The 27,140-nt window shown below is 43.0% G+C and overlaps 1 protein-coding gene across 3 annotated transcripts in view; it reads right to left on the reverse strand.

The window, feature by feature from the left end:
* Positions 1–27,140, reverse strand: part of CDK14 (cyclin dependent kinase 14) — a 389,160-nt gene that overhangs the window by 168,711 nt on the left and 193,309 nt on the right. For all 3 annotated transcript variants that reach the window (XM_084858927.1, XM_084858928.1, XM_084858929.1), the window contains exon 8: positions 12,381–12,504. In XM_084858927.1, coding sequence (XP_084715053.1) covers positions 12,381–12,504 — 124 coding nt within the window. The remainder of the gene's footprint in view (positions 1–12,380; positions 12,505–27,140) is intronic.

Genomic DNA, 27,140 nt, shown 5'->3' on the forward strand with positions numbered 1-27,140 from the left:
GGAATCATTATGAATACGGTGTATATACATTCAATTTAACAGCTGGCTGATTTTCACTTTGCTTTCCTGTTTCCAGCTTTTTATTTAATGAACCTTACTTTACTGTCATATACATATTCTGTATGAAGATGACTTCAACTAATTCCACAACAAACATGCAAGTATGATGCAGTGAAAAGTTCTACCATAGCAAATGTATTCTGATTAGTATTTCAGGATAACAGCAAAGACTTTTAAAGAAAATTCTGAATTGGAAATAGTTGGTTAACTACAGGATAAGAAATATATACAAGGAGGACACATACAGCGGGGTGGTGGTGGAGATAAGTATCCTAATATAATGCAAAACAATATTCCAGAGTCTAAGCAACAGGAGTGCAAATTTAGGAACCACTATAGTAAAATAATGAAATCATTGTTAACTAGTTAGCCAAGTGGCTCTTTTAATTCAGTAAATTAGAAGGTAGCAATTCAGTGGGTAATTAAGGTTTCTTATGCAAAAGTCAAAATCATATAATGACATATACTTCTCACTTAAAAAGCAGGAATACAGGAAAGAGGTATCACTGGGCTCAAAGACCAATATATACAGAAAGACTAAGAATGCCACCTTGCTGGTATAATATATCCTTAAGGCTGCAATCCTATACAAACTTACCTGGGAGTAAGTCTTATTGCATTCAGTTGAGCTTACTTCAGAGTACACAACTTTAAAGAACTTTAAATCTCTCCCACCACCTCCCAACTATACAGGGGTAATTTCCACACAATGGATAACCTCCTTTTGCAACACTTTGCATAATTTAAGTGGTACAAAACTTATGGAGCGAATATCAAATCTCAATTAATTAAATCTATGAAATATTAGCTCTGATAAAACAGTCTTCAAATCATGCCCTTACAATACTTAAGGCATTAAGTGAACATAAACCTCATTTTCAATCAGATCCTGTTATATGCAGACAAAATTAAGAGGAGCCCTTCAGGAGTGGGCAGAGATATTCTTTCACGATGTCCCGTTGGTGTTGACTGGATCACCCAGTGTTAGACAGGGGGTAGGTTTTGTCTTCATTGAAATTTTGTCCAAAGTATATCACTGTAACACCATAATGCTACAATGATGCTTTTCAAAGCACCACCACCACACATTAAAAAACCTATTTATTTATTTATTTATTTATTTTATTAAATTTATTAATCGCCCATCTGACTGGTTACCCAGCCACTCTGGGCGATGTACAACCCACCATAAAACAATTTAAAACAATAAAATTTTACCATAATTTTTTTTTTTTAAATACCCTAACCCACCCCAAATGCCTGCCTGAACAACCACGTTTTTAATGCACGACGGAAGCTCATTAAAGAGGGGGCATGACGGAGTTCCCTAGGGAGGGAGTTCCACAGAGTGGGGGCCACCACAGAGAAGGCCCTCTCCCTCGTCCCCACCAGTCTAGCTGTCCTGGCTGATGGGACAGAGAGAAGGCCATCTGAGGCTGATCTTGTTAAGCGGCCTGTCTGGTGTTCCTGGAGGCGCTCCTTAAGATAGGCTGGGCCAGAACCATATAGGGTTTTAAAGGTCAAAACCAACACCTTGAATTTGGCCCAGAAAACAACTGGTAACCAGTGCAACTCCTTCAGCACTGGAGTGATGTGATCTCGCCGGTGGCTGCCTTTAATCAGGCGAGCCACCGCGTTCTGTACCAGCTGCAGCTTCCGAACCGTCTTCAAGGGTAACCCCACGTAGAGCACATTACAGTAGTCTAAACGAGAGGAGACCAGGGCATGTACTACCGATGGGAGCAGATGGTCGGGAAGGAAGGGGCGCAGCCGCCGTATCAGATGGAGTTGATACAGCGCTGTCCGGCTCACAGCTGACACCTGAGCCTCCATGGACAGCTGGGAGTCCAAAATGACCCCCAGGCTGCGGACCTGGTCTTTCAAGGGTAGCCGGACCCCATTCAACACCAGGTCAACATCCCCCAGCCTCCTCTTGTCTCCCACCAAAAGTATCTCGGTCTTGTCAGGGTTGAGCTTCAGCTCATTCCTCCCCATCCAGCCACTCACCATCTCCAGACATTTGGACAGGGATTCTACCGCCAACCTTGGTGAAGATTTGAATGAGAGGTAGAGCTGCGTGTCATCCGCATATTGATGACACTGCACCCCAAACCTCCTGATGATAGCCCCCAGAGGCTTCACATAGATGTTAAATAGCATCGGGGAGAGGATGGAACCCTGTGGCACCCCACAAGTAAGTGGCCACGGGTCCAAAAGCTCCTCTCCCAGTGCTACCCTCTGGTACCTGCCGGAGAGGAAGGACCGGAACCACCGCAATACAGTGTCTCCAATGCCCAACCCCTCCAGGCGGTCCAGGAGGATACCGTGGTCAACGGTATCAAAAGCTGCTGAGAGGTCGAGGAGAACAAGGAAGGAGCATTCACCCCTATCCAGAGCCCTCCTCATATCATCCACCAAGGCGACCAAGGCCGTTTCTGTCCCATGCCCAGGCCTGAAGCCCGACTGAAATGGGTCTAGATAATCAGTTTCTTCCAAGTGTGCCTTCAACTGCACCGCCACCACCTGCTCAATCACCTTGCCCAAAAATGGCAGATTTGAGACTGGGCGAAAGTTGTTCAGAACTTGAGGATCCAAGGAGGGCTTCTTTAAGAGCGGTCTTATCACTGCCTCCTTGAGGGCTGATGGCATCACTCCCTCCTCAAGGGAGGCGTTCACCACCACCTTGATCCCCTCACCCAGTCTCTCTCTGCAGCTCATAATGAGCCAAGATGGGCAAGGATCAAGTAAGCAGGTGGTCGGCCTTAAGCACCTTGTCCACTTCATCAGGAGGAAAAAGCTGGAACCGATCCCACAAAACCGGTTTGCCACAGGCCGCCTCTTGCTCACTAACTGTATCCACAGTGTGCAGAGTAACACGCCTAATCCGATCAATTTTATCTGCAAAGTGCCTTGCCAAAGCCTCACAGGAGGCCTTAGAATGCTCCAGTGGTTCCGGAGCCACAGGACCGACCAGGCTCCGGACCACTTGGAACAGCCTCCTGGGACAGCACTCTGCAGATGCAATGGAGGCAGCATAATATTCCTTTTTTGCTGCCTTCACCGCCATGTGATAGGCTGAAGATACAGCTCCAGCCCGTGTCTGATCGTCTTTGGAGCGAGACTTCCGCCACCGGCGCTCTAGCCGTCTCACCTCCTGTTTCAGAGCTCGTAACCGTGGATTGAACCATGGTGCAGTCCGAGCCCTGTTCAGGGGGAGAGGGCGTTTCGGAGCCACCTGATCTAATGCCCCAGTGATTGCGGCATTCCAGCCACCCACCAGGGTCTCGACCGAGTGGCCGTTGGCATGCCCCAGAGAATCCCCAAGCGCGTTCAGGAATCCATTTGGATCCATAAGACACCTGGGGCGGACCATTTTAATGGGTCCTCCACCCCTGCGGAGGGGTTGTGGAACTGAGAAGTCCAACATCACCAGATAGTGATCTGACCATGACAAGGGGGTGGTGGATAAACCCCCGACTTCCAGATCACTCCCCGCTTCTCCAGAAACAAACACAAGGTCTAGTGCATGACCGGCTACATGGGTGGGCCCAGTTAGAATATGGTGCAGCTCCCAGGAGGCCATGGTCTCCATGAAGTCCTGAGGTGCTCCTGTGAGGATGGCCTCCGAATGTACGTTGAAGTCCCCCAACACCAGTAAGTAAGGGGACTGTACACGCACATCAGAGACCACCTCAAGCACCTTGGCCAGGGAGTCAGTTGGGGTGGACGGTACACGAGCAGAATCCCCAGACTGCCCTTCGGGCCCAACCTCCAGTACATGCACTCAGCAACCTTGGTCTCCCGGAGAGGGGGTCTGGTGAAGACCAAGGACTCTCGGTAGATAACAGCCACTCCCCCTCCCCGATCCCCAGCCCTCGGCTGCTGTGCATACGAAAATCCAGCTGGACACATGGCTGCAAGGGTTGGAGCAGCAGCCTCGGCCAGCCAGGTCTCCGTAATACATGCCAGGTCTGCACCCTCATCCAGGATCATGTCATGGATGAGGGAGGTTTTCTGGGTAACAGACCTGGCATTGCAGAGCAGCAAACGAAGGCCAGAAGATGGGGTCACGCCTCCCCCAGCCATCCTTTGGCTCTGGACAGGTCCGGAGCAGGGGACAGATACTACACATCTCTCCCTTGTTCCCCTTACCTGGCATGGCCTGCCCCTAGCGCTCCGCCAGCGCCTGCCGTCCAGCCTCGGTATGTTCTGGCCCCCAACACTCCCCCCATTGCCTCCATCAGGTGGACACATGTCCCCTCGCTCCCGCCTATCAGGCAGGCTACCCACCCCTAAAAACACAACAAAATCCCCCCCAACAAAATAAAACAAACAAAACAATTAAAATCCCCTTAAAAATGCCAGGCAGGAGTCCACAGGGAAGGCCTGGTGGTGGTGGCGGCAGCAGGCCCAGCAGCAGCAAGCACGCCTCTTCCCCGGTGGTGGTGGTGGTGGCTTCTCCTGCAGGCCCTGGCTCTCCCAGGCCACCTCAGCCAGCCAGCTTATGTAGCCCCTCCAGGGAGGGGCAGGTGGAGCAGCACAGCTGGCTCGGTACCTGGGGGCCTAGTCCTGCAGGGACTGGCGGTCTGCCAGGCAGAAGTCCACAGGGAAGGCCTGGTGGTGGTGGCAGCGGCAGCAGCAGCAGGCCCAGCGGCGGCAGCAGCAGGTTACCTCCCTTTTTCTTTTTCTGGTTACCTCCCTTTTTATAGCAGTTATTTTTGTATGATGGTATCATGGTGCCATAACATGGTAATTCACATCCTAATATTAAAAACGATTTTAATTTTTTTCCAGTCACCTCCAACTTGGTAGAGACCAGAAAGGTTTTTTAAAAAAAATAAAAATAAAATTAGCATTATGGTGCCATAGAATGATACCTGTCCCTCATTAAAAAAAGAAAAAACAAATAAATGTAGGCAGAAAGCATTTTAGCAATAATTAAAATATTGATGAAAAAGGAGGGGGGTCATAAAGTACATCTACCACAAACGTTATAATGAATATGGGCTGTGTTGTGACAAGTGTCAGGGCGGACACTGAGCCCATAGAATCCCAGAGTAGTTCTGATTCTGAGGAAGAGCAGTCGCTCCTGGGAGAGGAGCGCGCGCCTCTCCCAGGAGCGACTGCTCTTCCTCAGAATCAGAACTACTCTGGGATTCTATGGGCTCAGTGTCCACCCTGACAACAGGTTCACTTTTCTGATACATCACTACTCATGTCAAAACCCCACCCTTTATAAATAATAATAATAATAATAATAATAATAATAATAATAATAATAATAAATCAGACTTTCTGTGGTCTAAGAGAAGACAGAAAACCACATGGAAAATCCTGGATAATAATTATTGGACAATGGTGTCATATCAATGCACCCCAAAAAGCCATTGAATGAAGCATAGCAATTCCACACTAGACCTCTAACGCTAGAGTAACACAGAGTTTTGAAAACTGGCATATTTAGACACACAGTAAATCAAGGTTGGATTCTGCAAATATAGGTGCATTTTTATGGCTGCTACTGAAAGTGAACCCTTCACTAAATTCAAGTTAAAATGGATGTACAGCTTGTAATGCCAAAAAAGATAAAGGGCTGTGACCAAAATGCAGTACAACACAGGTCAGATCCAGAAACTCCTCAGAAAAAGGCAGGGCAAGTAGCAGCAGCCCTACCTGAATGACCCTTCATGACTTCCATCACTGGCAAAATAACATGACTCATAGCAAGTTGAATCATGGTAGCTACCCATTTTGCGAACAACTGAGATGAGACAGGATAACCCTTCTTCGGGCCATCATAACGAACAAACAGACTCTGGCTTTTGTGATAAGAGCTCAACAAAAGTTCAAAGAGAGAAGGGTGGTCTCCAACTGTGAAGAGGGGTTAGGGAACAGCATAGGTAACACAATGTCCTGATTCATGTGGAATGCATAGGGCTTGGGTAGGGCACCTATGTCATCCTGAGAACTACCTTACCTCTGTAGAAAACCAGGTATGGTGAATTTATTTATTTATTTATTTAATTTCTATACCGCCCAATAGCCGAAGCTCTCTGGGCGGTTCACAAAAACTAAAACCAAACAACACACAATAAAACAATTTAAAATATATAGAACATTAAAACCACAATATAACAATACAACCACAATAAAACCTAGCAGCAGTACAGGAGTTTAAAATACAGATTTAAAACAGCAAAGATAAAAATTTAGAAAGCTAAAATGCCTGGGAAAATAAAAAGGTCTTCACCTGGCGCCGAAAGGAGTACAATGTAGGCGCCAGGCGAACCTCACTAGGGAGCTCATTCCAGAGCCGGGGTGCCACAACAGAAAAAGCCCTCCTCCTAGTAGCCACCCGCCTCACTTCCTTTGGCAGGGGCTCACGGAGAAGGGCCGCTGATGATGATCTTAAGGTCCGAGCAGGCACATATGGGAGGAGGTGATCCTTCAGGTAACCTGGCCCCAAGCCGTTAAGGGCTTTGAATGTTAACACCAGCACTTTGAATCGGGCCCGGAAATGGACTGGCAGCCAGTGCAGCTGGAAAAGTACTGGCGTAATATGAGCTCGCAGGCCAGTCCCTGTTAACAATCTTGCTGCCCTATTTTGGACCAGCTGAAGTTTCCGGACCGTTTTCAAAGGCAGCCCCACGTATAACGCATTGCAGTAATCCAGACGAGAAGTTATCAGAGCATGGATAACTGTAGCTAGGCTATCTCTGTCCAGATAAGGGCGTAGTTGGTATACCAGCCTAAGCTGATAAAAAGTGCTCCATGCCACTGAGTTCACCTGTGCCTCAAGTGACAGTTCTGGATCCAAGAGCACCCCCAAACTATGAACCTGATCCTTTAGGGGGAGTGCAACCCCCTCCAGAACAGGTTGAATATCACCTAGCCGGGCAGACGAACCACCCACTAACAGTACCTCCGTCTTGTCTGGATTGAGTTTCAGTTTATTAGCCCTCATCCAGTCCATTACCGTGCCCAGGCACTGGTTCAGAACAGCCACTGCCTCACCTGGTTTTGATGAGAAAGAGAGGTAGAGCTGGGTGTCATCCGCATATTGATGGCACCTCAGCCCACACCTCCGGATAACCTCCCCCAGCGGTTTCATGTAGATGTTAAACAGCATGGGGGATAAAATAGAGCCCTGTGGAACCCCATGGCACAATTGCCATAGCACAGAGCAATAATCCCCCAGCACCACCTTCTGGAATCGGCCATCCAAGTAGGAGCGGAACCACTGTAGTGCAGTGCCTCCAACTCCCAACCCAGACAACCTATCCAGAAGGATACCATGGTCGATGGTATCGAAAGCCGCTGAGAGGTCCAGGAGAATCAACAGGGTCGCACTCCCCCTGTCCCTCTCCCTCTCAGTGAATCAGCACTGAGTACGTACAGCTCACTAGGATGGTGAGCCAACATGATGGCCACTAGGAATACGACTTTTAGAGTAAGGAGCTGAAGACTGCAGGTGGCCAAAGGTTCAAATGGTTGCAACTTAGTCCACTGAGAACCGCTGAAACACTCCACATTGGGATGAATGGCTTCCATGGTGAGTATACATTGAGGAGACCCTTCCTAAATTTCATAGCCATGGATGTATAAAAACTGAAATGCCATTGACTAGGATATGGTCAGCAGATACTGTGGCCAAAAAAACTTCAATAAAGAAACTGATAACCCTTCTGAATTTACCAGAAGGAAGAAATGTAAAAACATGGTACAATGGGCAAGTAACTAGATCAATGCTATCCACAGACATGTCAGGAAAAATGGGCCCACTTCACCACATAAGACCATCTTGTCGAAGGCTTCCTAGCAGCCTTGATTACTTCTGTGATATCTGGTGGTAATTGCATCCTGGGTGTATCTGCAGTGTTTGCAGGTCTGGATGGCAGACACAGCCCTGGAGAGAAGGTCTGGAATATTTGGAAGCTGAATGTACATCTTCTTGGTGGAACCTTCAGATCTACTCTTGGTCTAGATTTGGCAATCAAAAGCAATCTGTCATATATAATCCATTATCTTTTAATTCCAGTACCTTGGAATGCAGTTGGAATGATGGCACTGGTTTCTATAAGGGTTTCAACAAACTCTTTGTATGCTGTCTGTCCGGTGACATTTCTGTCACAAATATCCTTTTATCCTATCACCTATTACAATGTTATCACACAGTTCAACAGATCCACAGATTTTTCCTTGAACACATTCTCTGAGTTTTTAAGCACATCAACAAACTGGTTACATTATGCTCCTGCCACTTTAAAAAAAGGTTTTGTGTGGTACTAATATCTGCCATTTCTTTGATTTGGGCAGCCAGAACAGCCATAGCAGATGCAATTAAGAAGAATTGTGTGCAGGCTGATAGAATCTTTGTCAGATCAATTAGACCACCACTCACTTTCATGCTTTGGTATATATGTTTGAGAGCATGATATGCTCCCTATTAACACAGAAAGGCATAATGTGTTTGTTAACAATCCAATTGCCTTGACAAAAGTTGACAAATAACTCAGTACTTGACATTGGCATACTCTGCATCTCTGCCAGATACAGCAGATAATGTGTGTGTTATCAGGGGCTAAAAAAATATTTCACAAATGCATCTAGGGAGGACAGGTGCATCTAGGCAGGACAACTGCCAACTGCCTGTTCTCACTGCCTTTAAGGACAAACATAGGTCTAACACTATTTCTACCGCACCTTGGGCTTGGCATGGGGAAAACATTTTCAAGAAAAACCATGCCCCAATATTGTACGATGAATTTCCAACACAAAACCAATTGCTTAATGTGTTTGCTCACATTTGCATTACTGAATAGTAATTACTCAATATGTATTGATGGTTGACTGAATAAATTAAAACATGTAATTCTTATTACACTCTTCACTACCACACATGACAGCAATTTCATGCTCTACAATATTGGTTTCTAGCCAATTTTTAAGGTTATTGTTGAGATGCTATTTATAAAGAAACTTTGCAAAGACATGAGGTCCTCCCCGTTTTGCACTTAGCATGTTAACATTTTTTTCAATCTAAACCTAGACCAAAATTATAAAACATAAAATTATGGTTAATTTGAGTCATGAATGGTTGCTCTCCTATCTACTGCCATTTTCTGGACAAGAGTATGACTGTTTTGAATGCCTCCTCCTGCTTCAACTGCAGTACTTGTGGCCATGACAACAGATGAATTCTGAGGAACATCTTCAAGGAAAACCATGTCCCGACATTGTACAACAAATTTCCACGGCATCTACAAATCTTACCAACTGCTCCTCAATGAAAAGGGGCTTTGTGATGACTGAGAATCCTTACCCCAGTGGAAAAGTAAAAAGAACTTCTGGAAAGATTTATGAGCTGTATTCCTAACGTGCAGATCTAATCTTGAATCTATGCAGTAGAGAATCATTCATTCTTATGACTCCCAAGTATAGGTGCTTATGTGTAGTCCTTATCACTGAAATCATCACCCAATGCACATTTTATATATTCGAAGACTGGGGGTTAAAAATGCTGCTGCTAACTCATCTTAACTTTAAAAATTAAAGGAAAACTAGCAGAATGTGGAACGTGGAAAAAATCTTCTCAAATATTGAACATAAATTACCTGTGGTATCATGGAAACTCAACCCTTTCTAGCCATTACAGTAAGGCCAACAATATTCTTTGGGTATAATGCATGATCCACATCTCAATTTTGTACTGCTGTTTTGTAACCCCTTTTTTTCCAAGTGCCTGTATAACTGCTACTGAGCTTGCAGCCAAGGCCTAAAATAACTAGTACATAAAACTGACTGTTACAAAAGAAAATAAAGTACCAATTTCAAGCAGCGCCTACACAGCAAGCATCTGTGCTTGACAATAATTGCACAATCCAAAATGCTGGCCAAGCTTTCAGAGCCTCCATCTCTTTCTCATCTGTGTTTCTTTTCATCAGAATTCTATCAGCATGACAAGCTGTTGTTCCTCTGCTTGACATGTCTAGAGAAGGAGCAACTGGGATTTGCCAGGCCCAAGAGAGAAATACCAGCAAGCAATTTATTAATCTAATGAAACAATGGAAAATGTAAGCTGCCTTCATGTTTTGGCTCACTTCATTCAAAAATACACATACACACGCGCGCGCACACACGCTGATAAAACCAACATTTCGTGCCAAGAAAGTCAAGTCCAACTACACCCGTGCCCAGTGGAATTCTTAAGTACACTGACATACTGTAGTAGTTCCTTATATTCTGCATGTTTCTGGGGAGGAAAACAGTTGACTAATGGCTTATGGTTTTAAGTCCAGATTTGTATTCACTGGATCAGAAAAGGCTGTTGACAGATCTGATCTGTCATGGTAACTTTTGATCAAGTACAACACAAATCTAAAGCAAAGGTCCCCAGCCTTTTGGGGCCATTAGTACATTTGGAAATTTGAGAAACTTACCGACGCCGCCACAAGTGGCTGCCATGTGTGGAGTGGCTAGTCACAAAATGGCTGCTATGGGGAGTGTGACTAATCAAAAGACAAATAACTTGCCAAAGAAGCCTGCGTACTTACATGAGATAAGTTCTCTGATGGTTATTGTACTTTCCAATTTCTTACATTATATACAACACGTCTTTAAAAAATATACTCTGGGACTGAGACAAAAATGATCACATTTATTTTATTTGTACCCACCTTTCTACCAAAAAAATGGCACTCAAGGCAGCACTCAAGGCAAATTCCTCTGCTGCAAAACTACAATCATCCTCATTCACCTAAACAGGTCTAAAGAGCTTTCCAATTCCCCACCCATTCAATATAACACCTTTATCAAAAACAAAAAAACAAACAAAAAAACCCACTGGGAATTTTAAATCTACAAACAATCAAAGAAACTGATAAGAAAGGTCAAAGGAAGTTAATTCTGCTGCTCACGTTTCACTGAGTGAAATAAAACCCACTGAGTAACTTAAAACCCAAGGACTGTATTTGTTGGGTACAGCTAGCACATTATCTTTGCTATGAGAAAAAAATATATTAAGTTCACACCCAGATCAGTTTAATTTATTTCTCATTTAATTGTATCACAGAAAGAATGCCTGGCATATTTTAATACCTTTTAAAATTTTGAATTACTTTGCAAGAAAAAGGATAATAACACTTGTCTTAGTCTACTTTGTGTAGTAGCATTTATTTCAGACATATATACCACACACTGCCTTAAAAGCAATTTCTTATGCTTTATCAATTTTTAATTTTATTAAAAATCTAGTATGTGTCTTATTGCCTTTGATAGGTAGATACCTCTTCATAAATGCTCTTCTAGAGTTCTGCAGTACAACTCATTGTAATAAAAGCAGCTGTGGCCTGTTCTTTTACTTCCAAGAATTATGGGTGGAGCGGTTTATTACCCACACTTAAAAATCCATCAGCTGCAACACAACATGCCGACAAATATGAGACCTTTTTCCCCAGCATGTTTACCCAAGAACAATTATTTTCCAAAAGGTCTAGCTCTGTGTACTTGATTTCTTAGCCCAGAGGAGGTGAAGTATGCCAGAGATGAAGTATGCCTGACATTGAATTAAAAACAGGGGTTGTACTGTTGACTTTTGGAAACCAAACCTTAAGGTCTTCTCCTTTGGGATTCAAAGGTCTTTTCCATATTTATTATACTGGAAAGGTAAGCCTTCTCAAGAACAAAGTAGATTCTTTATTGGCATTCCAACTGCACATAAATAAAATCTGCATTTTCTACACCTACATTTTCATTTCTATTTGTATGTAATCATAATCTCTATACAAGTTACAGACTTTCTTGTTTTATTAAACATAATTTTAAAAAGTGACAGAGAACCCAACACTCTATTGGCAGTACGAATATAGTATTGCTGGAAAGGACTAGCCCCCAATGATGAGACGATCAAGCAACATTGTATATATGCTTAAATGCTTGGTTATTTTCCCAGTGGAATGGATACTGAAATAAATTTATATAACCCTAATCCCATAACCTTTCAGAAAAAGGTTAATACCTATCTGCTATAACGTATTATTTCCTTCAACTTAAATCCTGTGGTCATACCGAGGATGCCCCCAACTATGTATTCAAACATTCCCCCTAGTATTGAGTTGGGTTTAATGTGGAAGGTTTTTCTATCTTGCAAATTTCTTTTATCATTTACTAGGATATGAGGTATTTACTTTCTAACTGTTTCATTTTATCTACCATTATGGGGGCCACAGTCAACTTGTGACTAAAATGAAAATTGCTGAAACAATCTCTTGACATTTCCCACATCATTATAAAATAAATCTTGTAATTAATTGCTTTCCTACCAAAATCTGCCAGCTTCAACTCCCCAGTGTCACTGATCAGAAGGTTTTGGGGTTTCAGGTCCCTGTGCAAAATGTAACGCTGGTGGATGTACGAAAGTCCTCGCAGCAATTGAAATAAAAATAACTGAAAAAGAGGGGAAAACATTATCTTTATTAATACTTATATGTAGTGAATTGGCTTCCTACACAAAAAGCAGGGTGTTTGCATATGGGTGAAACAGTTCCTTGCAGGTTTGCTACAGGTATGATTGATAAAACAGAACTTTTGAACAACAATGAACATGTAGGAAAATAAGAAACATTTTATTCACTGCATCCAACTATATTTACCTGCTTCAACAATCGACAATAACTACAAACAGAAGAATCAATCCCTATGATGCCACAATTATATTCTGTTTACCCATATGGCCTTAGAGATTAGATGGCAGCCTGAAGACAGATGTGTATTACTAATTATATCAAACAACAGCATATGAAAGGAAGGAAGCACATGAACTCAGTGCCAAGACAAAGAAAAACTGAAGAAGGAAGTGAAAAAGGAAATAATATATAAACACCCAAAGACTTTTTATTCTCAAATACTTTACACAAGATTTATTTATTTTTTAAAAAACACCTCAAAATGTGACCAAAGCAGGCTTCTTTACTGATGCACAGTACTTTTCAAGACAGGCAGACTATGGGATTAGATATGTTCTGAGAACATATCCAGAAACTCAACATGCACTTTATATTTTATTAGAATTTCAAATCTCCTATGAAAGCACTTCTAAAAAAACCAACAAATATTAGTCTTGCATGCTGGCAAAAATGCTATTATTGCTCATTGCTGATTTCAGAAGAGTTACTTCAGCACGCCAGTTCTTAAGGCAGTAATAAATCTTCTGTAAAATAGTTTTCACATTATTATTACCAAACAAGAGAAATTCTAATTTATAGTATAACAGATACCAGCAACATGAGAAAATGTAGTTTACCCAGTAGTTGAGCTATTTGCAAACAGTGATGCCTTCTTGTTTGTGTTGGTGTATTAGATCATTAGAAATCCTCAGAATCAATATACTGACATGAAATACTTCCTAATTAGCTACCCACCCAGCACCTGTATGAAATTGTGAAATCTGATTATGGAAGAGAATAAAGGGTGACATGAAAGTACAGAAATGTCATGTTACTGAAGCTGAAGAGATTTAATTAAATTTCCTTTCTCCTTTGTGTGCACACACAATATTAAAAAAGCATCTTCCAAGGCTAACAAGATACTGAGGATATACAAGGGCAATGAGTAAAAAATGTAAATTAAAGGAAAATAATCTAACCACCCCCATCCTTCTGTTGGCATTTTTGACACAAGCAATTTTGAAAAGATGGCACGAAGTTTGATATTATACATCTTTAAATTTAGATTATATATTACGAAAAATACTTTTCTGACAAAACCTCACAGCCAGGGAATAGGACGCACAGTCCTTGCAGTTCCTGACCAGGGACTGTTGAAACAACTCCCCCTACACACACCAGGATCCACAAAAGAAATGTAACCCTAAACCTTGGCAATATCTGAATCCAAGAGATGAGTGGGGCTAGACTGGGCTGCGAGCCAGTGGGTCATATGCGCAGTGGCCTAGCATTTGAATTATTTTTTAATGTGAAAACCAGAAGAATGTCTAGTTTGCTGGAATACTATTACCAAATATTTATATAGCACAAATACTGTACAATATTATGTTAGGTGCTATACCAAAAATGGAAGTGACATGGCTTTTAATCTCTGTATATTGTATTTTTAATGTTTTTAATCTTTGTAAACCACCCAGACAGCTTTGGCTATTGGGCGGTATAGAAATGTAATCAACAACAACAACAACGGCATAACTTCAAACAACACAGTACTGTACAGAGTTGGCCACTTGATGAAAGCAGCCCTAATATGCCCGCTGTGTCTCCCATGTTAACATTAACTACAATACAGTGAGGTGTATGTTGTTGCCAAATTTTAATTCTTCATCCAGTGAATAATTTTTATTTAACGCTTCAGGTTTCACAGGGATGGGTGGGATGGGGGAGTGGCCTCATTTGGTCAATGCCATCTTTCTGTGCAGTCATCACTGAGAAAACTCAAGTAAGCTCAGGTGATCTCAAGTGAAGCATAGCTGACACGCCTAGACAATATGAGCTTCAAACTGTCATCGAAGAAGGTGTAATTGTTTGATAATGATGATGGCAAAGGGCAGGTCACTATGCTCCTAGCACAGCTCAAAATAATCTCGCTCAGTTTTGCTGGAAAACTCTAGTGATAATAGCCAGGGCATCCCACAGATAAGAGAAAGGAAAAGGAAGAATGAAGGAATTCTAGAGAAGGAAACGTGTACACCCACTTCCTTAATTCACAAAGAATGCTACATTTCTCCAAGGATTTTAAATCATTCTCTACCAATATTTCCTAGCGAGGCAAATATTGTTTGCATCACTAGGGAAGGAATTCTGGAGCAGATCATGCAAATGCAGCAGGATTCCATTAAACACAGAGACATGTCTTTCAGTTTCCTCCTTGTCCCTCTCCCAGCCGTTCTGTCAAAAAGGAAGAGACAGTGGTAGTCCCCTCAGCATCCAGTAGTTTTAGGAACCTGCAGGATGCTGGCTGCTTTCTCTGCTCATGTAATAGGAAAAACTGGAGGAAGCTTCCTATAGCAAACAAAAAGAAGCACTTTTCTTTATTAATGATCAGCCCTTGGCCTTCTTAATCTTAGCCATTTGGTGCTGTTTTTCCCCATTTCCACACTTATAAAAGCCTGTTTGATTTACTACTGTGCAACCTCAAGGCCCACTTCAAATGAGCTTGGTGATAACTTCCTACATGGGTATCACTTTCATGTAGCAAAAAGCATTCAAATCATGCACAGGTCATCACATGTGATATTACTGCATACATAACCTTCACTGCAGGGAAATCTGTGGAAGCTATGACTAGATACAGCTCCACAGTAATGTATGTTAAATGCATATACAGTAAATTATGTATGGTGACCCTACACGTCTGTCTACACTCAGTTTTTGTGTTATTTTTCCTCTCCATTAATTATTTCCATAGAAGAAATTATTCACATTTGATACAGCTCTGAAAAGGCAGAGGAAACATAGCTATGAAGTTCTTTGCGGAAAGGGTGATAAAGCATAACCATTTCTCCACTGATAGGTGAGAGAGTGCCCAATGTCTTTTTCAAAGCTAGAGCATGTAGAATGAAATCTCTAGCTCTAAATGAGTTTTGGGGAGTAGGGGGGAGGTAAGTGGGCTCTGTGGGAGCAGCTTCAGTCCCTCAAAGTGACTTACAATACTCATCACTATCTGAAGCGGGATAGGGAGCTCTGTGTAACAAAATGATACAAGAATTTGCCTTGATTAGTTATTAAAAATATTTAAAAGAAGAACAAACAATTATAGCCTGATGTTTTAGGGTACTAGTACCATACGACCCATATGGGTTTAAAGCAATATGATCACTTTGAAGCATTCTGGAAGTTTCAGAAAGCACTACATCAATGGCATCAAGTCAAGAACAGGGGAAATAGAAATATATTCAGGTTATGTTAGTGTTATAGCATTTGAAAATATAAACTGAAAATCAAGCTAATTCAGTCCTCTTTCAAGGACTTAAATCCTTCTTTAAAACCACCCAAATAAAGTGTTTGAAAGACTGCGTGTAATAGTCACACAAAAAGCATGCTTTTGCTGTTTTGCCTTGACAACTGCACTTTAACTGAGGCACTGCTTTCCAATAATGAGTCTTGGGGGATGGTGACATAATGAAGGTCAAACCAATTTAGAGGTTTATGGAGTGTGATATCAATGTGTTAGCAATGATTAAAATGTAAGGGCAAGCACATTAAAATCAACAATTTCTTCAATAAAGACACATCAGCTCTCTCAACAAGAACTAGATTTTTTCCAATTTCCCTTCAGATTACATATTGCAGACAGACTGAAATATCTCCTGCTTATGTCAGCTGTTGTATCAGGTCCTAGTATTGTATTGTTAACTGTCTTTAGCTGTTTTAATTGTTTCATTTTTTATAGGTAAAAAAATTTATATTATGGTTTTTTATGTAGTATTTTGATTTTTTATTTTTGTGAACCACTGAAAGAGCTTTGGATATTGGACGGTATAGAAATGAAAGAAATGAATGAATGTTTAAAGGAGTTTTCAGCAGCCTTTGAATCCCGCTCACTGCACTTATAATTAGTTCAGGATTAAAGGGGACAGAAAATGGGAAAGTGATATGGAAAGCTATGTTTTAGCAGATTATGTTAGTTCTGCCACAGGAAATGTATTGTTTACAACATTTATATATATACCACTCCACATCTAGACAGATTCCAGAGCAGTGAACAATAAAAGATAAAAAGATAAAAGAATAAAATTCCATATTAAAAAAATATTTTTTAAAAAACAGAATACCGATAAAAACCATGGCTGGTCAGTCAAGGAAGGCTTCTTGAAATAAAGATGTTTTCAGGAGGCCACCACATTGAAGGCTCTTCTTTAGGTGGACTCCAATTGGGCCATAGGTCCATGAGGAACCTCCAGGAGCATGCCTTCTGATGACCTCAGTGACCAGGCAGGTTGATAAGGAAGAAGGCACTCTCTCAGGTATCTTGGTCCCAAGTTGGTTAGGGCTTTATACACTAGTAGCAAACCCTTAAATCTGACCTGGTAGCGAATAGGCAGCCAGTGTAGTTGCCTTAACAAAGGAGTTGCATGCTGAAAAGGGGCAGCTCCTGACAACAGCCAAGCTGCTGCATTCTGCACTAGTTCCACTTCCAGAGCGGCCTTAAGGGCGGTCTCACACAGGGTGCATTGCAGTAATCCAGTCTGGAGGTTACTAGCACCTTTACCGCTGTGGCCAAGCTATCCTTGTCTAGGAGAGGCCGTAGGCGAACCAGCCGAAGCTGGTAAAAGGCACTCCAAGCTGCCATGACCACTTGGGCCTCCAGCAACAGTGATGGATCTAGAATACCCCTGGGCTACGAACCTGATCTTTCAAAGGAAGTGCAATCCCATCCAGAACAGGCAATGAGCCTATCTCCCAGACTTGGGAAATCCTCACTCACAGGGCTTCTGCCTTGCCAGGATTCAGCTTCAGTTTATTGGCCCTCATCCAGCCCCTTACTGAATCTAGGCACCGATCCAGGACTTGAACAGCCTCTCTTGATTCAGATGTCACAGGGAGATAGAGCTGCATGTCATCAGCATACTGACGGCTCTTGGCTCCAAATCCCCTAATGGCTGGTCCCAGCAGCTTCATATAGATGTTAAACAACACTTGGGACAGAATGGTACCCTGAGGAACCCCACAGCTCAAATGCCAACTGGCCAAGAAATGGTCACCCACTGTTACTCTTTGAAATTGACCCTGCAGGTAAGACTGGAATCACTGTAACACAGTGCCTCCAATGCCCATCCCATGCAGTCGATCCCGGAGGATACCATGGTTGACGGTATCAAAAGCTATGAGAGATGGAGTAGAATTAGCAGGGTTGCACTCCCCTTGCCCCTCTCTCAATAAAGGTCAACCATCAGGGCAACCTGATTCAGTCCCATAACCAGGTCGAAACCCAGACTGGAATGGGTCTAGATAATCAGTATCCCCCAAGAGTGCCTGCAGTTGCTCTGCCATAACCCTCTCAAGTACCTTCCCTAAGAAAGGGGTATTTGTGACTGGGCAGTAGTTGTCTAATACCATTGGGTCTAGAGTGGGCTTCTTCAGGGTGGTCGCACTATGCCTCCTTAAGGACAGCAGTAACCACCCCTTCCCGCAGGGAAGCCTTTACCACTGCCTGGACCCACCTGGTCAAACACCGTCGGCTAGTTTTATTAGCCAGGAGGGGCAAAGATTGAGAAGGCACATGGTCAGCCATATTGCTGCAAGCACCTTGTCCATGTCATCAGGCTGCAGCACTAAAACTGATCCCACAAAATTAGGCAGATGGTGGTGTCAGACACTTCAACTGGACCTGCACTAACAACAGCATCAAGTTCACTGCCGAGGCCAGCGATTTTGTCCTCAAAGGCCACAGCGGGTCCTTGCGGGGATAAGGGCCCCATTTGCTGGGGAGAATGTTAACAGCTCCCAGACCAAAGAACTCCATTGGACTGCTACTCGAGGACACAATGGAGGCAGCAAAATAAGCCTTCTTTATTGCCCTCACCATCATGTAATAGGCACGATTATGTGCTTTAGAGTATGCTCGGGCATCTTCACTTCGAGTCTTACGCCATTTGCGCTCTAGCAGACATCCAGCCTGTTTCACTGACAGCAGTGCCCGAGTATACCAGGGGGCAGAGCGGGCTCTACAGCTCTGGAGAGGGGACTCAGGTGCATAAGAACATAAGAACCATGCTAGGTCAGACTAAGGATCCATCTACTCCAGCATTCTGTTCACATAGTGGCCAACCAGCTGTCAACTAGGAAACCACAAGCAGGACATGAGCGCAACAGCACCCTCAAGTTGATGGCCCTCTGTATCTCACTGTTCTATGATGAGACAAGGGTCTCAGCTGGATCACCAGCTCTCTCCACTGGAAAATCCCAAACAGCTTTCAGAAATCCATTGGATCCCATCAGTCTCCTGGGGTGGACCATCCAAATGGATCCCTACCTCTGCAGGAGGCAAGTAATTCTGTAAGTTCAAATCTCACCAGAAAATGGTCTGATCATGACAATGGGGTTAACTTGGACCCCTCTAACTTTCAGATTACTCATCTCACAGCTTGGAGTGAAAACCAAATCAAGAGTATGCCCTGCTTGATGTGCAGGGCCGATAACAAACAGACAGCCCCATGGTTGTCATGGAGGCCATGAAGTCCCAAGCTGGAGCTCTAAAGACAGCCTCAGCTTAACTTTAAGGAAGTTAAAGTCACCCAGAACCACTGTCCTGGGTTCCTCCTCTGCCAACCTGATCAGGAAGGTCACTGGGCAGCTGGGTGGGCAGTACACCAGCAGCTTCCCCAATCTGTCTCTATGGCCCAACATCAGGTGCAGGCCCTCAAGGCCTAATCCAAGGCGGAGTGGTTTCCTGGTGAGAGAGATGTAAGTTCTGTAAACCACAGTGACTCCTACCCCCCAGGTCCTCCAGCCTATGTTGGTGCTGCACTGAGTACCCAGGTGGCCAGAGCTGAGTCTGACCAACGCTACCCAGCTCTCCCACCCAAGTTTTAGTAATATATGCCAGGTTAGCCTTCTCACCCACAATGAAATCATGAATGAGTGTGGTCTTATTGTGGACAGACCTGGCATTAAATAGCAGCACTGCAAAACAGGAGGGCTCAGTGGATGAGCTATCAGGGACATGAGAGCTAGGGGAGAGGGGGTAGAAGGGGAACAGTGTATAAACCTCTGTAACCCATTCTACTTTGATGTCCCAACCCCCTCCCCCTGCCATATCTCCTGCTGCTCCAAGTCACAACCATTCAAAAACTCATACACTCCATTCATCCAATCAGTCACACATAGCCAACAATCACAATTAGTAGCTTGTGGTTATAGTCAACCACTGGTCACATGTAGGGTTGCCAACCCACCAAGCAACATATAGAAATAAAACATGTTCCATTCAAACCTACTTCCACTAATTCATGCTCATTCCATCTCCCATCTGGAGTGCTGCAAACACTTCTGTCTCCTGGCTCTCACCCAGAAGGAATCCCACTTCTAGCTCCCACAGGCTCCCACCCTGGGCAGAAGAAGCAGCTCTAGCACACAAAGCCCCCTAACCCCTGTCTCTCACCCAGGGTGGACAAATACTGAAACATAAATACAACTATAATCAGGTGATCCCTACTTTCACCCAGGAAAACCTCACCTTACATACAAAAAAATGTAAGCTTCCTTTTCTTTTTTTTCTAATTTTGCAAACTGGGTACTCTGGCTGCTGTGGAACCAAGCTCAAGATAGCTGCACCCACCATCTTCATTTCCCTGTGACACCCAGAGCCACTTCTTGTTTTTGCTTTTCTGCTGAAAGGAAAAAGGGACATATTTGCTCTCTACCCCCACCCCCTTACTAGGCAGCAGGAAGGGAACAAAGGAGTAGGCACTTGGAGGAAAGATGGCTGCTTCCGATCTTTCCTCTTCTAAGAAAGCAGCTGCCCTTTCCCCTCATGATGTGCAGAGCCGGACCGTGGAAAAAACTGCAGGAGTCTTGCTGGACAGTCCCGCTGGAGGAAGGGCCATCTGCCTCATAATGAGAAGTGGGAAGAAACAGCCCCTTGTGATAGGGCTTAAGATGGCTGTTGGGAGCTAACTGTAGAGAGGATCTAGGCCTCAGCCATTTTACAACTAGAACACACAGCTTGAGCTTCCCTTTTGGTAGAAGCTAGAGAACATATCTGAAACTCTATCGGAGCATTATATGGAGGAGAATGGCACCGCTGTCTCCATCCCCTCCTGAGAAAGCAGCTACCTCTTTTCTTTCATTCTCCTCATGAAGCACAGTGTTGGAGCATGACAAATGAGTGCACAGAAGTCCAAAGTAAGTTAAAATTAAAAATATCAGGTAAGAACAAAATTGAAAGGAAGGGAAGTTCTGTGTTCCTCCTTTCCCTGAGCAAGGAATTTCTCCCTTTTGCTTATGAGGCAGAGGGCTGGAATATGGCAAGGGCAAAATGGCAGCAATCTCTAGCCTTTGAGATAGGAACGGGGAGATGGCTTCATTTGAAGCACATCAGGTGAGGAGATGGATAAAGAGCAGGAAGACTGAAACATGGGTGTTGAATTGATAGCCTTCCATACTAGAAAGCGGAGATTCCTCCAGTGGAATCTGATGTAAAGCCTGTTTCTCTCCCTCCTTGTGGGAAAGTGATGAGGCATCACCAATATGAGATTGGGGAAGTGACTGTAACTTGGCTGACAGCTGGCTCGTAGGCAGGACGGTCTGCAACTGCACAGTTTGCAGCTGCAGTAGAACAGACAAAGGTGATCTGCAACTTTGCCATCTCCAGCTGCGGTCAAACAGGTGGTGCAGTTGGAGTCAAGCATGAAAAGTGTCTTCGCGATCCAGAGATCTTGACACCATAGCCAACAGATGTTGTCGGTAACCATTTCCTCCCCAGTAAGGCGGATCAGGATGGCAAGGGGGGTAGTATGGACTGTAAGGATCATCATGGTGTTCAACCCAATCCTGGGGTCCCCGTAAAGAGTCCCAAGCTGAATGTCTCTCCTAGTCATGGAGAGAGATTTGGACCTGTCTCGATAGCGGCTCTGCTTATAAAAACTAGGGACATGACCTCTGTTAGAAGAAGCGACCGAGTAGATCAAATCTGGCACTGAGCACAACTCATGCTGAACTCTTCCAGCCTGTAGCGATGAGGTGGTGGACCCATTGGGGACAGATCTTGGATCTCACCCTCCAATGTCGATGTAATCAGAATAGGCTCCCCTACCAGGGTTGGATTCACCACATCCAACCCTGGATTCATCAGCGAAAATAACAATGGTCGGGCAGCAAGTACGGTTGATGGCACAGGGGCCTGTGTTTGACCCTGAGGCATCAGTGGAGCAGTGGGAGATGCAGCTGGGACTGAAGGTCATTGTTGATCCTGAGATGCCAGAAAAGAAGCAGGTGGAGCGGTCAGAGGCAAGAGACACACTTTATCACGAGTTGGAGTGCTGGGAGACGCGGCCAATTGTGGAGGTCGCTCTCAATCCTGAGTTGCTCATGCAGAGTCAGGAAGAGCAGAGGAACCCGAGGGGCATGCTTGATCCCAAGTAAGGTCATCCGACCTTTTAAGAACTCTTTTTCTTCTTCATTTTCAGCTCCAAAGAAGACACACGAAGCCTGTTTCGAAGCTTTAGCTTTTTTTATTCGTTCTTTAGCCAGTGAAAATGTCAAAGATCGGCCCAGAGTAGGAGGATCTTTTATAGTAGGGGGAGTATGACGTTGAGGGGACAATGACCCCAATACTGGAGCAGGCTCCTGCGCAGCAGGCAAATTGTCTGAGGGTGAGATTGGCATTTCTGCTATACCTTTTGGCTCCTCAACAGCTTCCAACGCACGTGTCCAGAGCGTAGTTTTCAGCCAGTCAGAAGAGTTTCACCTCGCCTTTCCCAAAAGGCTTGGCAATGAGGCCCAGCCTCAACAACTTGGCCTTTTCCAAGGCAGAAAAGGCAAACAGAATGCCCGTTTGACAGCAGTAACTTGGCTTCCCAATGGACACGCTCCCTAAATGACATCTTAAGGGCCATATGCCTTAAGGGTGATCGCAAGGTTGTGAAAAACCCAATACAAATAAAAACAATGCAGGACAGTAAGATAGAAAGATGTTGATAGAACAGAAATAAAGAATAAACCTCAGCTTGTAAAATACTCTCAGATAAACTGAGCACAAGAGAACTTCCCTCACAAGGCTACCACAATGGTGCTCGAAAGAACTGAGGGAATAAGTGGGAACCCCCTACAGACATGCGCACTGGGACGGTGGGGAAAAGGTTGCTGCCAAAAATTCTCAGCTATAGAAGTTTCCTGAACTGAGGCTCCACGCAGGTGCACAGCCCATATGTGTGATGCACAGAGACCATGAAAAAGAACTTTCTAGCAATCTCGAACACACACACCCCGTCTGGTAGAGCAAAAAAGATTGAGAAACTGTTTTTTTGGCCAAGTGGCAGATTCCCACTATACTTCCCACGGGCATGTCTAGCCTGACATGGCACCCTGCCGAGAGCCAATGACCTAGTTTGCATGATCACCTCAACCCACTATGGCTTATTTAAGCCACAATGGGTTGCAGGGCGTGCCGGTGGCCACTGTGAATATTGAAGCTGTGGTGGGTGATTGCCATGGCTTATTGTGACATTAGAATCTGGCAAGGGTAGGTTGTTGGTGTGGTTAACAAATCAACCACAACCCGTGGGCTGTTTTAGGATTGTGAGTGGTTAGCTACACACCAACAACCCACCCTGCGCCGGGTTCAGACATCACAATAAGCCATGGTGACCAACTTCTGCAGCTTCAATATTCAAAATGGCCACCAGCATGCACTACAACCTGCCATGGCTTAAATAAGCTATTGTGGGCTGTGGCAATCGTGCAATCCAGCCCAATACAATTTAGTTGGTAGCATGGTGCACTATTACTGAATAATCTGGGTACAGATCCCTACTTCACCACTGGGCATTCTGGGTGGTTGGAGGAAACTTATTTTACATGTATCTCCTCTTTTGATCTATCTGTCCTCTAAAAGGGTTGTGCCTTGCACAAGAGATAATGTGCCTTGCACATGCCCTGGAGATTAACTGCTTTTCTTCATCCCAGAAGAAAAGACTACCTCAGGAGCCAGGAACCCAGGAATGGAAATTTACAGGAAGTTCAAATGCTTTTTTTCTCCAGACAATCAAAACGTTAGGATTTCTCATTTCTAATGGAAGACATCACAACTCACAAAGTTGTGTTATCATATCTCCAGGAACAAAAAAGGCAATTTTATCACAGTGGAAGAATAACTGTCAAGGCCGGATGTTGGGTTATATAAGAAACAGCTTTATTTCAGTAAAAGCTGCTCCTATAGACTTCCCAGGACTGATTGGTAGGACTTGCCAGGATTTTGAACTCTTATCAGAACTATATTCTTATAGGTTTAGCGACAGAGGTCAAACTGCTTCCACAGAAAAGCTCTCCTCCCCTAATTCGTTTACGGACATTTTCATACGTAAACATCCCACAATGAGACCACAAGACAAAGGTCTTTCAGTTTCCAAAAGAACACATTTATACTTCTATATAATCTTAATAGTGAAAATGGATTCTAAAGCATTAACTAGTGAGTTTGTTTTCTTTGATGTTCTTTTTTATCTTTGCTGTTCCTTTCACAGTACTGAAGTTATTAGTAATGATGACAGAGTATGCTTAATTAGTGGGATAACACACTGTCCTGATCTGTTAACTATTGTGATAATCTTAGTAGCTAATATAAGTAAGGGACCTTCCCACTTAATCAAGTTAAAAGGCCCCTTCTACACTTCTTCATAATCAATAGCTCTTTCAGAACGGATATTTCTAAAAACACAGTATGCACTATTTTCCATTTTCATTCTTTAAAAAATCCTTCATATTAAAAAAATGACCTCTTGATAGATGCAAGCCCCGTTACGAGAATACTGCGTATACATTTCACCAGGTTCAGAGTACCAAAAGGATGGTTCATGAAGCAAGCAATGCTCAATAATTGGAGAGAGTATTTTTATTTAATGTTCATGTTTATGCATACTTTAATTCATTAATATCTAACTAGAGGAGATAAAATAAGCATGGTAAAATCCTGATGACAAATTCAATGTCTAATCACCAGAAAGGCTTATTTAAAAATCGATTCTCAATGCCATCTGAAACAGACAACCTTAATTTAGCATAACATTATCCTACCCTTCTCTGCACCTGCTTGTCCTCTGAAGAGTAATAGAAAACTGTAACTTATCAACTACATTAAATGACAAATAATCCTGTTTAGCATATCCACTGTAATTAATGGGAAAATCCAGCCCTACACCACTGACATTAACCTCTGTGGCAATGGTAGACATTTCAGAAATGTTCCTCTCAGGACTTCCAACACAGAGCTCTGTGTATATGGATAGATTTGTAAAGTGATCATATAAACATTTACAAAAGCAAACATAACATGTCTAGCATTTCTGGAAAGGATCCTTGATTTCTGTTGAGTCCTGTCCACTGATGCAGCGCTAAAAAGACTGCATGGATTACCTATCCCAGTGTAACACTTCCACCCACATACATAAATGATCATGTTTTGTAAGTCAGTCCATGAAAACAGTAGGTTATAGCATTAAGCCATACACATACACAGGTGTAGAATAAAATCTGTTTATAGCCATGTACTATGATGTAGAAAATGTAACATATCAATGTTATTTTCCACAAGCATTGGAAAATTGGTAGAATATATTAAAATTATTCAGTTCTACTGAAATATGAAGAGCAATATGTATCTTGAATGCTATGTGTCAATTATCTTGGAAAAGGTTACGCATGAATATACATTAGGAGTTTCAGGAAGATGTTCTCCCCTTTATCTATTTTTCTTGCTTACAATAAAACAAGCAGGTATACTACTAAGCCCTCCATTAAGCCATTAATTTAAATAGCAAGATTTGTTGAAATACTGTTGCCTGGAAAGATTATGCTTCACATATATTTTCACAGACATATTTCAAATATTAAAAGACTACGTTTTACTCAAATGAGAAAAGATGCATAATAAATGTTAACAAACTACTCCCATATTCTGAATAATTTCCAACACCTCATTGCTTTCGGGTAATTTCAAATATAATTACTTATGCCTTTAAAATATAAATATTTATAAGATGACAAATACCCTAAGGCTTTTCTTCTGGTTGTTAATTTCCAAATTGATCATTAACTTCTGAAGTTTTCCATTTCTCAAGAACAGATAGGCAATGTAACCATTAGTTAAGGGATAATGTTCATGACAGAGAAACATGTGAGACAAAAGAATTTTGATAGCAAGCACCAAATGTATGCTAATAGCTTTTTTAAAACAAATCTTTCCACAATTTTATTACAACAATCCTATTTCTTTTTTGTTTTCGAAGAAACTAACACATACTAACCCAGTCCACATACAACCTCCCCTGTAGCAAGCAACTCTTGTCTGCTTGAATTATCTGGTGGTATTCAAATAGGGCTTATGCTGTCTGCTTGTGGAACACAGTGGTCAGCATTGTCAAGACTTAAACTGTGCGGACTGGTTGGTGGAAGGTCCTGTCTAGTGGGACTTCCTAGGATCAGATTGTTGTCCTCTATCAGCTTTCCCATTTTTTCAAGTCAAATGAATCCTCTGTTCCATATTCATATATGTTCAGAGATCAGATCAATGGACACAAGGAGCAAGTCCTTTTGCAGCTGAGTTGCACATTCTGTGGAACTCTGTCCTTAGGGAGAGCTGCCAGGGTTTCCTTCAGACTTTTAGAAGGGTCATTGCAGCCATCTAGTTCTGCAGAGCTTTCAGAATGCATGACTGAACCATTCCTATTATCCTTTTTGCTAGTATTTTATTCTATTTTTATGTTAGCTTAACTATTTATTCTGGTAACCTAAGCAATAATGAAGGCCAAAAAGCAGAGGAGAGGCGGTATTTCACAGAGTGAGAACCAGTGTGGTATAGTGGCTAGGGTGTTGGATTGGGAGCCGGGAGATCCGGGTTCTAGTCCCCACTCAGCCATGGAAACTCACTGGGTGACTTTGGACCAGTTACAGACTCTCAGCCCAACCTACCTCACAGGGTTGTTGTTGTGAGAATAAAATGGGGAGGAGGACGATTACATACGCCGCCTTGGGTTCCTTAAAGAGGAAAAATGGCAGGATAGAAATGTAATTAATTAATTAATTAATTAATTGTGATTTGAATTAACTAGTCAATTCTTAGCTGCAAGCTTTACATCTTTTAAACATCTAACCTTTAAATATTGTTACCTTTACAAAAACTCATCTAAATGAGAATGAAGATACTAGAATGGCAACAAAAATATGTGGCCTTAGTAAGGTGCACCTGTACTGGCTGAGATACAAAACTCTAGAGTAGGAAATTTAAGGGTGCAATCCTACTGAGATAGATGTCAGCCTCCGAACTCGGAGGCTGATGCCTACCCAATGCAGGTTGGGTGGAACACGGAGAGGATCCTCTTCTCTGTGCTCTGCTCACTCTGCATTCTTGGCTAGACA

The sequence above is a fragment of the Heloderma suspectum genome, chromosome 5 (assembly GCF_057233095.1).
Source record: "Heloderma suspectum isolate Gila_16-S chromosome 5, 16-S_ref, whole genome shotgun sequence".
NCBI classification, from domain to species: Eukaryota; Metazoa; Chordata; class Lepidosauria; order Squamata; family Helodermatidae; genus Heloderma; species Heloderma suspectum.